The sequence below is a fragment of the Cherax quadricarinatus genome, chromosome 25 (genome assembly GCF_038502225.1).
Source record: "Cherax quadricarinatus isolate ZL_2023a chromosome 25, ASM3850222v1, whole genome shotgun sequence".
Taxonomy (NCBI): Eukaryota; Metazoa; Arthropoda; class Malacostraca; order Decapoda; family Parastacidae; genus Cherax; species Cherax quadricarinatus.
Window position 1 is genome coordinate 28,567,622 of NC_091316.1, and position 14,256 is coordinate 28,581,877.

Consider the following 14,256-nt stretch of genomic DNA (forward strand, 5'->3'; position numbering starts at 1 on the left):
AGAAGAGGTGTAGGAGCTCATCAATGCAGGATGAAGAAGGAACCTCACTAAAAGCAGTGAGTTGCGAGTATAGGTCCCAATTTGTTCTATCAAATTGCCAGTGAGGGCTACGGAAAGGTGGTGAATATGAAGGAGTAAGAATGATTGGGAAATGATCACTGTCATGTAAGTCCGGTAGAACAGACCAGGCGAAGTCTAGTGCAGTGGAGGAAGAGCAGACCGACAGATCGATGCAAGAAAGAGTATGAGTACGAGGATCAAAATGGGTGGGAGTACCCATATTTAAAACATGGAGGGGGTGAGAGGTGAGAAAAGCCTCCAACTGGATGCCACGTGAGTCAAAATGAGACCACCCAGAAGAAATGGTGGCATTAAAATCGCCAAGTAACAGAAGTGGTGATGATAAGGATGAAACAAAAAAGGCAAAATCTGGGATAGAAAATGCTCGAGAAGGAGAGAGATATAAAGAACATATTGTAAACCACTTATTCAAGTGGATACGAGCTGCAGTGTAATGCAGTGAGACATGGACAAATAATTGACAGTACAGAATATCATTGCGTAGAAGAAGGGCACTTTCATTAAAGGTCCCATTTGAGAAAAGATCCGAAGAATACAATAAATTATAGCCTGAGAGAGGTTGGAAAACAGCTGAGTGTAATTTTGGTTCTTGTAAGCAAGCACCAACAGGGGAAAACCTGGAAAGCAACATCTGAAGTTCACCCCGATTACCCCTGAGGCCATGAATATTCCACTGTAAATAGGCCATGATTAGCAATGAGGAAAATACCAGGAATCCGGTGGGAAGGGCACCTACGGACTAGAGGGGTTAGTAAAGTCAATGTTCAAGCAGTGAAGGAACGGAGCATTGTGAAGAAAGGAGTTGTGGAGATGGAGGAGAGGGAAGAGAAGGAACAGGAGATGGATCAGTGTCCATCGAAGGTTTAGTCTCTGCAATGTATTCTGAAATGGCTTCAAGTGTTTCTGAATTCAAAGATGTATAGAAGACAATATTGGAGGTAGAAGGAGGAGGGTGAGTAAAGATTGGGACAGTAATGGACTGTACCAAAGTAGGGGCGACGAAGGAGTGTAGGGGACTGGAGAAGAAGTGTGGGAAGGGACAGAAGAGGCAGAAACCTGGGAGGTGGCAGAAGAGGGAGAAACAAGGGAGGGGATGGGGGTGGAAGGCATAGTACAAGGAGGAAGGTGAACCTTCACACTTGTAATAGAGCCAGAGAGAGTGGAAGAACTAGGCACAGAGACTGGAAAGGTAAAATGCAGAGGTGGAAGAAGGGAAGGAGGGGGCAAAGAAGATTTGAGCAATGGGGATTTTTTGGACTTCTGAGAAGTAGAGGGGTGGTTGGTATAAGGTGTTGTACAAGGTCTTGTTGATACCTTGGCTTGCGAGGAAGGACGCGAAGATGTGAGAACAGACTGAGGTGTTGTAGTAGGGACGTCAGAGCCCAGGACAGCAAAATAATTAGATACTGGAGTCCCTATGGGAGGGATGACCACAGAGGAGGCTGCAGAAGATGGGACCCCAGAAGTGGGGGGACGTTTTGAAACACGAGAATAAGAAACTTGGAGGCAGAGATGAGAAACTACCATAGCATAAGGGAGACCTTCTGCCTCTTTGAGGCAACGGATTTCACGCTCATTTAAATAGACCTGGCAATGGCGAGAGTATGAAGGGTGAGCCTCATGACAATTAAGGCAAGAGGGAGGTCGACTGCAAGATGTATTAGAATGGTCGTTGGCACCACAGATTGGGCATTCAGCTATAGATCTGCAATATTTTACTGGGTGATCAAAACACCAGCAATTTCTACACTGTTGCAGTGTAGGGATCACCTCTCGAGCTTGTAACCGATGTCCTGCGACATAAACAGAAGATGGGAGTTCACGGCTGTCGAAAGTTAATTGAGCCACATTGCAAGAGTATTGTCTCTGCCCGTGGGCAGGAAGGACATAAGTGACTACTTTGAGGACTGGGAGATCCTGGAGTTCCAGTTGTTCAAGAATGTCATTGCCACATGTCTGGAAATTCTGTTGGACTATGGTATGGGGCAGAATGACAGTACCACTACAAGAATTGAGAAAAAGATAATTTTCAATAGTGATAGGAGTAGTATCGATTTGTGAAAGGAGAGAAAGATCATTAGCTTGGGTAGCATTCTGGACAGTGATGATGCACGTACCGCTCTTGAGAGCATGAAATGAAATATCTCTACCAACATGGCATAGGAGCACTTTGCCAATACTATGATCGGAAAGATAGGCAGTAGAAGAAGTCGGTCTTAAAGTAAAGAATTTAGTCCATTGTGTGTGGTCCAAAACTGAGTGTGGAGAGGGAGTGCATGATGTGTCAGTCTTTTCCGAGTAGAATGGGAAGGTAACGAAGTAACATCATAAGGAGCTTGTCGTTGGCATTTAGAAGTGGGACCAGAGTTGGTCCGACGTGGGACGGGCTGGCGATTTGAAAATTGCCACACTGTAGAGGGAGAGGCCGGAAGCACAGTCAAAGGAGGGCAGAGGTCTGACAAAGTCAGTCAAGACCCTGGTACCTGGAGCTGGTGATGAAACAGCACCAGCAAGAGGTACAGGGGCTTCATGAGTGTTCAAAGAGTGGTCAAAAAACGAGGCAGGGTCAGAACGGGGTGTGGTATCAGTAAGGGGCCTGGGGGTAGCAAGTTCATGGATCAGGGCTTCCATGGTTAGGTTACTTCTTTCTTTTTGTTTTTAAGAAAAAAAAGAAAGAGGAAAAGAAAACAAAAAGAAAAAAAAGAAAAAAAGGGGGAACGGGGAGGAATAGTTCCTAGGAGGAATGAAAGGCCCGGAAATCACCCTCTGCGCCCAAGAGGACCTCAACACCTCAAGTAGTGCAGATGCGGCATGGAATCCGTGCCATACCCTACCCTTCATGCCAGTACACCAGCAATCCAGGATAGCAAACTCACATCTGCCGAGCTACCTCGGTGGACAAAAGAGAGGGCGGTCGGATATTTGCCACAAAGCATACCTCCTTTGGCCACCACCCCTGGAATCTGAAAGGCGGCCTCCAGAGATACAACCGTCGCCGGAAAGACACCCAAAAACACCCCCCCGGGAGACCATAGAGGGATCAGGACATCCCCAGGCGATTCAGATTCCACGGCAAACTACACCACCGCCAAGCACCTCAACGGAATGGGATTGACCCCGGTACCCTTCCCCCTACCTAGGAACCAGTAGGCCTGTGGGAAGAATCCCAAAGGCCAAAAAGAGGAAGGGAATAAGGGAGGGACGGGGAGGAGGAGGAGGAGGAAAGGAAAAAGGGAGGATGGGGAGGATGGGGTAGGGAAGGGGGGATTGGGGGGTAATTAGGTTCGGTCTGAGGAAAGAGACCTACAGGTTTAATTCCTCAGACCAAGAGCCTCTTCACCAAGCCAAGGAGTCCTCCTTGAAGAGGCGTTCTCTCGTCAGTATAATGAAAGAAAACGGATGTAAACGATAGCTAACTCGTAGGTTAGGGAAAAAGTGTAAAGAAAGCGAATTTTAATACTTGTTTAATACTTCCATCCAAACTGGTGTTGTGCCAGAGCTGTGGAAGATGGCTAATGTAGTTTCTATATTTAAATCAGGGGATAAGTCCATTCCATCAAATTACCGTCCCATAACCCTGACGTCATTAGTATGCAAATTTTTCGAATCAATCATAGCTGATATTATTAGTAGTCATCTTGATGAGCCTAATTTGATCAATGAGTCTCAGCATGGATTCATGAGAGGTCGTTTTTGCCTGACAAATTCACTGACATTCTTTAATAAAGAATTTGAGGCAATAGATAATGATGCAGAATATGAAGTTGATTATTTGGATTTCAATAAAGCCTTCGATAGAGTACCTCATAAAAGACTCTTAAGGAAAGTGGCAGCACATGGCATATGACGAAAAGTTTTAACATGGATCAAGGCATGGCTTACCAATAGAAAGCAGAGAGTTTCCATTAATGGGGTCAAATCTGAATGGGTACTGGTCACTAATATCGGCCCACAAGGATCAGTTTTAGGCGACACTGAACCAATTTTCCTCGTCTTTTTTATTTGTCATCCGATTTCATTCATTTTTGGTCTTACATCAGAAGCGCATATCCATCATGCTGTGACGAAGTTTCAATAAGATAGGAAAAAATAAAATGAAAGAGAAAAAATAACTAAAAATGACATGTGGTAACATGACGGCATGAATTGGCACAGAATAGTTGTTTAGACACTTTCTACTGATAGAACAGTGATAATTCCAATATCCTATGATAATAAATGCTGCAAGTAAGTAAGTAAGCAAGTAAGTTTATTCAGGTATACACAAATACAGTTACATAGATTATCATACATAGCAGCATATGTGTAAAGTACCTGGGATAACCCAAAACGTCAGACAGAGTGACTTATTTCCATTGGGGTCCTTTTACCTTATTATTATAATATAAAGGTGATAATATCTTATTATTATTCTATAATGGAGATAACATCTTATTATCATACTATTAAGACTATTTACAACATGAGGGTCACGAGAGTCGTTACTAGTAATAAGGTAAAATTACACATGTGTTAGCTAAAAAAATAAAAAATCATTCTCCTCCCTTTCTGTAGCTACATTCATCAGACACCTTTTGGCACTCTTCTTGAACTGGTTCATGCTATGACTGGAATTGACATGTGCAGATAGTCTATTCCATTCCTTTATTGCTGTACAATAAAAGGTTGAAGCCTGGCCACTGACTGTGGGTACTACAAAGTTGTGCTCTCTTCCCCTATTATTATGATTGCCTTGGTTCCCAACCTTGACAAAATTGGCAGTAAGATATTCTGGACACTGTTTGTGAGCAATTTTAAATACATAATTTAGCTTCAGTTGTTTTACTCTGTCTTCAACATTCAGCATTTCCAATTGCTGTAATTCATCCTGGCCTACATGCTCTCTTGGACCCAGGTCCAGGGTAAATCATATCATTTTGTTCTGGGTGATTTGCAGTCTATCTTGTCCATATGACACTTTATAAGGGCTAGGCATAGGGCCCTGCGAGCCTCAGTAGGTAGACACTGTGCTTGTCTATAGAGGAATTTCAGTCTGGCATTCGCTTTCTTTACTACACTGTTCTCCTGACATGCATGGGTCAAAGGGGATTCCCAGATATTTTACTGAGGAAACTGAAGTGATGGGCTCCCCATTACACTGGACATTAAAATTATTTACCCTTCTCAGTTTATGTTTCGTGCCAAAGAGAATGGCTTCAGTTTTCTCAGGGTGTAATGATAGTTTTTTGTCTACTAATCATTTGCTGCAGGACTTCAGTTCCAGTGTTAATACATTAGCTATATCTGTGGGTCTTTACCTGACATTAACAGAGTACTGTCATCTGCATACAGTAGGAGTTTGCACTTGACACTGATGGGCATGTCGTTAACGTAGCATATGAATAATAAGGGACCCAGAATACTACCTTGGGGAACTCCATATGTTATCGGCAGGGGTTCTGATTCCGTTTTATTGATTTTGACAATTTGTCTCCTGTTGCTAAGGTAGGACTTAAACCAATCTACAGAACCTATACCGACAGCTTGAAGTTTCTTACATAATATATTGTGGTTGACAGTATCGATAACCTTTTTGCAAGTCTAAGGTTACCATACCTATGAGGTTCCCCATTGACATTTCAGTTCTCATGTTACCCATCAGATTTATTAGGGAGGTTTTGGTTGAGTAAGACCTTCTAAAGCTTGATTGATAGCTATGGAGAATGCTGTTGTCATTAAGTACACCGCCCTCTCTAGAATTTTGGATATTATACATAGAATACTAAAAGGCCTAGAGTTGCTTACATCAGACCTACTACCTAATACCGGTACGGTATTAGTGGTGATGGACAAATTTATTATGTGAGCAATAGGGGTTGACAATTCAGAAGCATCATCTTTTAGGAACTTAGACGGGATGTTATCAGGGCCAGTGCTCTTAGTTGGGTTTAACCTGCTTAGTTCTTTTTGAATAAAGTCATGAGATACACTTATTAGTTGACAACTGTTTGGGATTACCCATTGATTGGTGTATGTTTGAAACTTATCTGAGTCTGTGTTAAAGGTATTTGATGCAGCTGGTAGTTTACTTGCTTGTGTTGATGCGACAGATGTGTAGTAGGAATTAAAACAATTTGTTTCGTGGCATACCTCGTTATCGATAGTGAGTACTATATTAGACCTATCTACTGGCTTATGGTTATACCCCAACTGTTTAAGTTGTTCCCAGAGCTTTCTGGGGTTATGCTTATACTCTTCAATTTTTGAGCAATAGTGCTTTGCCTTTGCTCCTTTTATAAGTCTCTGTACTCTGTTCCTCACCCTTCGGAATTCATTTAGTGTTGCAATATCTTGTCTGTTTGCTTTAAATCTTTTTAGCAGCTGGTCTCTGAATTTCATATTATCTAATATCTCAGTAGTCATCCAGGGTTCAGTTCTTCGTTTAATCCTAACCTCTTTAACTGGTGCAATATTATCAAGGATGGTAGTGAACATTGTTTTGAATTTTTCCCAGGCATCGTTTACGTCCGTGCAACTTGTTATCTCTGTCCGGTCACAATTGTGTAACCTATTTACCAGTGTTTCTTTACTGTCGTTTCTAGTTGACCTCATTTTTATTGTCCTGTGTAGGCCTATCCTATCCCTAGTGATTTTCCTGGTGCAGTAAATGATGAAATGATCACTAAGGCCTGTGGCAATGACGCCTGACTGACTAATGTTCTCAGAGTGGTTATGAAGTATGTGGTCAGTTAGGGTGGCTGAGAACTGTGTGATACGGATTGGTGTATTAATCAGTTGAGTGTAACTATTTAAACCAAGAATTTGTTTATAGTTTTTGCATAGCCCGTTATTTTGCTGCTGAAAACAGATATTGAAATCTCCCAGTATTATTGCCTCGCAATTGTTTTCAAGTCCGGACAAGACTCTGGAAAAGCCTTCTAGGAACTGGTCATGGGTGGGAGGGCGGTAACTAGTTCCTACTAAGATGGTTTAGGTCTTGGGAAGCAGCACTTCAAACCATAGAATCTCCAGTTTATTGTTATTTAAATCAGGTCTTGGGTTGTAAGCTAAGTCATTTCTAATATAGGCACATACCCCACCGCCTTTTCTGTTACTGTAACCTTCTATTATGACCTATTCGTCAGTCACCATATCATCCAACCAGGATTCAGAGATGGATATAACTGCCGCCCAAGTTCTGTTAGCTAGAATCCAAATCTCTGCCAATTTTGGAAGAAGTGATCTTGCGTTGACATGAATAAAGTGAAGGCCTGTTTTCATAAAAGAATTATAATCGTCAATGTATGGCAATGGGTCATTTGTATTAAAATTAGGTAAATCAATGTCATCATTGCTAAAGGGTAACTGTGCCAAAGTGCATTTGTTACACACGAATTGCACCCACCCTTTACACATTTTACATAAGGTGATTTTCTGTTCTTCTTTCGTACTTTAGTGCAATGTATGCACCTGTTTGGTAGTGTTTGAGATAATAATGGCTGTATTGTCTCACACTGACCTATGTATGCATTACATATGGAGTTAAGGTTATCATTCCTAGCTACTAGACCGTCATTATCAGTCACTTATCTGCCTGTTTTGCCTCTGCACAATTATTTTGAGGTCCTGGATTAATTTGGATATCACCACTTAAGAGCGTTACAATAAGAGCTGTGTGCCACTATTTTTGTTTGTGTATGCAGTGTTGCCATATCTTGCGGCGATAGTGACATTTACGTTTCTGGTAGGATGGCAACTGTTGGGCTTTTACTGTCCAGGGTGCTATTACCCGATTCGCCTTTTCCAGCCCCCATGACTGATTTCCTTCTTCAGGGAATTGCAGGAGAAAGATAAATATAATTATGGTAGCCTGTACCCCCCTAATGCCTATCATTTTCACTCTTCACTCTTTTACTCATACACAACAATATTTATTTCTCTTTTCCAATCACCTAACAAACTCTAGTAGCTGCTCTAGCAGTCACCACTGAATTACTAGTAAATTTCTGGTATCTACTTCAAAACCCTCTTCACTCCTCACCTGTCCCTTTACTTCACAAACTCCTTTCACTTATCACCTTATTTCACACCCCCCTTTATGCCTCACTTCACAGTCCGGATTCACCAATTACACTTCTAACTCATTTCCATTCTGGCAGGACCAGAAAGTTTTAATCAATGGCTTTATCCGTCCAAATGCCCCTCAATTCCATTTATCTGGGCTGCGTTGTGTTGTTGACTGCCTGACCTGATCTGCTGTTGCAGCTGTTTTTAAAATCACTGAGGGAAGAAAACGCCAACTACAACCTGACTTTCCGTGGAGTTTTATAGATAGATTTGTCATTTTCTTCTATGATTCTCTCACTGTACACTGGTCAGCTGAATATAGATCAGCTACTAAAACATTAACCTTGGCTGTTTAACTATTCACTTCTTTCCCACGATTGGCACTAAGGGATAACCGTCATAAATGATAGTTTCGTTGGAGTTTTCTATTGTAGAATTCTGTCTCCTGTGTTTCCCCTTCGTTAACCCTGGTACAGGTGATATGATGGTGGTGCAGTTGATATGATGCTACTGTCAGTGTAGACGAACGTCAGTGTAGATGAGAATTTCACTTCGCTAGTTGTACGTCTGGCAGTAGCTGGTGTTTGGATACAGGTCAGCCATGTTTAAATGCTCAATTCCTTCCCTAATTTGGCACTGAGGGAAAAAAGCCCTACAGACCTGTCATTTCCTTGGAGTTTTGTTGATAGGTTTTCTACCATGTTGTCTTCCCATTGAACACAGTGCAGTTGATATGGAGGTCAGTTATTTCAATGTAGTGGAAAACCTCATGTCTGGTTCACGTCTGGCAGCAGGTCTGGTACCTGAATGCCGGTCCCTCTTTTGGTCATATTTAGTCCATTTCATTGTCGTCACCGTCAGTTTTCATGTCACTATTGGTTCCTTGCATGTTGTTGCAGCAGTACTTGAAATTACGCCATCAATGGAGTTCGGATAGGCCCAGGGGACGGCAAGACACAGGAGCAGCCTTGTTACTGCTTGCTGCCACTCAGGCAGCCACGTATGAGCTGTAATAAACCCTTTCTTCATTCTCAAAAAAAAAAAAATACATTTTATAAGTTTTTGACATTTAGGAAAATATCGGCCTTTTACTCCCACACAAATCTGGAAATATTTGGGATATTTCAAAAAAATTCCGTAATCTAGTAAAACAATCATTCTTTTTTGTTTGTTGTGAAAAGCATTGCAATCTGTTCATTATTAACGGAGCATTATCAAGAAATAGGTGAATTACTTACATGACAATAGACATAAGGCCCGGATACACAATTACTGGAGTTTACCTGGAGAGAGTTCCGGGGGTCAACGCCCCCGCGGCCCGGTCTGAGACCAGGCCTCCTGGTGGATCAGAGCCTGATCAACCAGGCTGTTGCTGCTGGCTGCACGCAAACCAACATACGAGCCACAGCCCGGCTGATCCGGAACTGACTTTAGGTGCTTGTCCAGTGCCAGCTTGAAGACTGCCAGGGGTCTGTTGGTAATCCCCCTTATGTGTGCTGGGAGGCAGTTGAACAGTCTCGGGCCCCTGACACTTATTGTATGGTCTCTTAACGTGCTAGTGACACCCCTGCTTTTCATTGGGGGGATGGTGCATCGTCTGCCAAGTCTTTTGCTTTCGTAGTGGGTGATTTTCGTGTGCAAGTTCGGTACTAGTCCCTCTAGGATTTTCCAGGTGTATATAATCATGTATCTCTCCCTCCTGCGTTCCAGGGAATACAGGTTTAGGAACCTCAAGCGCTCCCAATAATTGAGGTGTTTTATCTCCGTTATGCGCGCCGTGAAAGTTCTCTGTACATTTTCTAGGTCGGCAATTTCACCTGCCTTGAAAGGTGCTGTTAGTGTGCAGCAATATTTCAGCAATACTTGGGGGAAAAAATACCGAGAATTTTTTTTTCAGCTTTTGCGCATGCTACAACTGTTTATTACTGTTAGCCCTGTGCTACACACCGTTTTTTCTTATGTTAGGAGTCCCATAGGGATAGAGGGAGAACATACATAATCCTTATGCTCAGACGGTGACCACAAAACCTTGGCTATAAGCGCGGCAAACATATATATTACGCCAGATGTTATTCATTCTGGAGTATTTATTATGGTTCTATGTGATTTATATTATGTCTTATGTCATATTTGATAAATTGTGATAGATAAAAAAAACTGAATGTTGATATTAGCGTAAGTATGGAACATTTAGTTCACTGCCAGGATGAATTACAATTGGATATGTTGAATGATGAAGCAGAGTAAAACAACTGAAGTTAAAACAAGTTTATGAAATTGCTCACAAACAGTGTCCAGAATATTTTGCTGCCAATTTTGTCAAGGCTGGGAACCAAAGCAATCACAGTACTAAGGAGAGAGAGCACAACTTTGTAGTACCCAGTCAGTCAGTGGCCAGGCTTCAAACACTTTATATTGTACAGCAATAAAGGAATGGAACAGACTGCCTGCATTGTCAAAGCCTGTCATAGCATGAGCAAATTCAAGAAGAGAGCACACGGTGCCTAATGAATGTAACTATTAAAAGTAGGGGCGCCATTGGTACACTAAGAGAAAACACCATAAGTGTCCGGGGCCCAAGACTGTTTAACAGCCTCCCACCAAGCATAAGAGCAATTACCTATAAATCCCTGGCTGCCTTCAAGAGAGAGCTGGACAGATACATAAAGTCAGTGCCGGATCAACCGGGCTGTGGTTCGTATGTTGGATTGCGTGCGGTCAGCAGTAACAGCCTGGTTGATCAGGCCCTGATCCACCGGCAGGCCTGGTCGTGGATCGGGCCGCGGGGGCGTTGATCCCCGGAATAAACTCCAGGTAGACTACCTCCTGCTTTCTAGGGATTACAGGTTCAGGAACTTCAAGCGTTCCCTGCAATTGAGGAAGTTTATCTCAGTTATGCGCGCCGTGAAGGTTCCCTGTACATTTTCTAGGTCAGCAATTTCACCTGCCTTGAAAGGTGCTGTTAGTGTGCAGCAATATTCAAGCCTAGATAGAACAAGTGACCTGAAGAGTGTCATCATGGGCTTGGTATCCCTGGTTTTGAAGGTTCTCATTATCCATCCTGTCATTTTTCTAGCAGATGCGATAGGTACAATGCTACGGTCCTTGAAGGTGAGATCCTCCGACATGAACACGCTCAGGTTCTTGACTTATTTTTTCTTTGTATTGTGTGGTTGGAATTTGTTTTATACACCGATGAAGTTTTAATTTCCTCATGTTTTCCATATCGGAGTAATCAAAATTTCTCATCATTGAACTTCATATTGTTTTCTGCAGCCAATTTAAAGATTTGATTGATGTTTACCTGGAGCCTTGCAGTGATAACCTTGGAGGACACTGTCATGCAAATTCGGGTGTCATCTGCAAAGGAAGACACTGCGCTGTGGATTATAATATCCCGCTCTATGTCCGATATGAGATTGAGGAACAAGATGGGGGGGAGTACTGTGCCTTGTGGAACAGAACTTTTCACAGTAACCGCCTCAGACTTTACTGCTCAGAGTTTACTGCCAGAGGGGAATCAGGCCTGTGTCCCGTGTGAAAAAAATAATAATAATTGAACTTTTCATGTCAGAGGAAAGAAAGTCTCCCTGATAACATTGAGTATACATAGTGTATAGTGTATACTACAGTGGCTCCCTAGTATATTGATGATAAAGGCTAAAGTGTCATTTGAAAACAGGTGAATTTGTAAATGAAGTGATAAGCCTATAGAGGCAGGTGCCAGAAGTCGCCAGAAACTTACCACAGGTCAGCTGTTTTTAATAATCTTCCTGGCCTGCTAGTGTACTCGCATATAATCTAGTGATACCAGTGAATAGCAGAATACAGTGTTGTAGTAGCAACTAACCAGTATTATAATGGTACTTAGTGGAGTGGAGTGACTTTCATTAGTTTCTTTTCTTGAAATACGAGACGTTACTGTGAATTTCATATAACCTGTAGTTACCAGCGGTCGCAATATACACAACGAGAAGCAAGTATTACTACAGAAAAAGCGTCCTTCCTCCAAAATTTGCACCAGTCAACTATAGTGATAATATAGCATTTATTGTGGTGGAGACGGAGAAAAAACAAAAAAAAAAAAATAGAAAAGCCAGATACAGCGATTGATAAACAAGGAGGTGACCGTTCGTCATTGTAGGAGCTGCCAGTAATCACCGGCTCTTCAACACGCAAGTTATACTTTTGTATCAGTCAAATCACATATTACTCGGGTAGATAATTTCCAGTAGATCCTTCATGTGTTAGCTCAAATCACCGACCAGTATGTTTTAAATAAGTGACCCACTGATCAGAGCAGATCGACTGGTCCGGACCCTTGACTGGTCCGAACCCTTGACTGGTCCGAACCCGGGACTGGTCCGAACCCTTGACTGGTCCGAACCCTGGACTGGTTTCAAACGGTTTCGTTGTGCACCACCTAGCAGGTTATTAATAGAATATTCAAGAGGTTGCTAGTAGAATTGCTGTAAATCAACCATTCAAATCATTATGAAGCTGTGTGTAGTCTGTGGTCAGTCAAACAAACGGGCTTCCACATGCATAAATTGTCATTTCTGTGGAAATTGGTGTCACGCCCCTTGTGCAGATATCCAAGAACTAGCTACAAGCAGTATTAAAACAGGGAAGTGTTTTTGGGTATGCCCAAATGAGATAAATCTGTGGACTAAAATCACAAGGGTATTAAAAGAGGTCAACATCAAAGCTGCTTTCATAGAAAACCTGGAAGCTTTCTACAACAGATGGGAACATAAAAAGTCCGGGCTGAATGGTACTGCCCTTGATACTGGCCATGTAGTCAGAAACTGTAAGGCTGGAGATGATGTCCTGGTAGTCAGTAAATGGGGGGCTGATAGTGCTGTCCTGGGAGACAGTAATGGGGAAGCTGGAGGTGCTGTCCTGGGAGACAGTAATGGTGAAGCTGGAGGTGCTGTCCTGGGAGACAGTAATGGTGAAGCTGGAGATGCTGTCCTGGGAGACAGTAATGGGGAAGCTGGAGATGCTGTCCTGGGAGACAGTAATGGTGAAGCTGGAGATTTTGTCCAGGTAGTCGGGAATTATACGCAGGAAGGAATACATATAAATGACCCCATAGGGGACAGGAGCCATAGTAGGGAAACAAGTGTAGTCAAAGATAAGATAAAACCAATATTGCAAACTAGAAATACCGCAGGAAATAGCAAACAAGAGGACTCCACTAGCAATAGTGAGGATATATTACCAAAAACAAATGGTGGGAGCTCCATTGTTGGTGCTAGGGAGGATAGAAGTAAGACAGGGAAACATGCACCAACAGGGAATACAGTCACAGAAACCCAAGGCAAACGGAAACCAAGCCTGTGCACATACTATGCACTCGGTATCTGCTGGCATGGGAAATCTGGAAAAACAGATGGGACGTGCAACTATGACCACCCTAGGAAATGCCATGCCCATATGACAACAGGAAAATGCAAACTCCCTTCCTGTAAGCTTTTTCACCCTGAACTGTGTACCTCTTCAGTACAGGAAAGACTGTGCTATAACTTAAATTGCCAGGCATACCATCTAAAGGGGACAAAAAGATACAAAACATCCAGGCCATGGGAAAACCTGGGTAGCCACAGCCACTCAAGAGGGAGAGGTTTTTTAGTGCCAGGAAGGAAAAAAAACTGGCAGGAAATGGCAGAAATCGTACACCAAATCCAGTCATTCCTGGAGTGGAACCACAGTCGATGGCCTCCACTCCAAACCAACAGATACAGATACTAATGCCGGAAAAAAAATCCCCCCCCAGTACCAACAATACCACCAGTCCGATAACATTCTTCTTTGCAAATATACAGGGTCTAAAGCCAGCAACAAACAACAAAATACCTTTCATCCGTGGACTGCTTGCAGAGGCAAAGGCAATGTTCGCGGCTTTCACTGAGACCCACATAAAGGATCACTTGGACAACGAAATATGGATCCCAGGTTACAACCTATACAGATGTGACAGAGTGAACAGGCAAAAGGGGGGGGTTGGCCTGTACATTGCAGAGTCACTTGTTTGCACAGAACTGCTAAATGCCTCAAATGATGTAGTGGAAGTTTTAGCAGTAAAGGTCGAGAACCAAAACCTAGTCATTGTGTTAGTCTACAAGC

The 14,256-nt window shown here is 42.7% G+C and overlaps 1 protein-coding gene across 3 annotated transcripts in view; it reads right to left on the reverse strand.

Moving 5' to 3' along the window:
• The window catches only part of LOC128689984 (venom carboxylesterase-6), a 190,215-nt gene that overhangs the window by 29,895 nt on the left and 146,064 nt on the right, over positions 1–14,256 (reverse strand). The window contains exon 11 of one of the 3 annotated variants that reach the window (XM_070088677.1): positions 4,314–9,134. The exons of the other annotated variants lie outside the window; for them this stretch is intronic. Within the exon in view, the coding sequence (XP_069944778.1) occupies positions 9,099–9,134 (36 nt within the window). The 3' untranslated portion in view covers positions 4,314–9,098. Of the gene's footprint in view, positions 1–4,313; positions 9,135–14,256 lie in introns of those variants that run through there. 3 annotated transcript variants of the gene reach the window in all.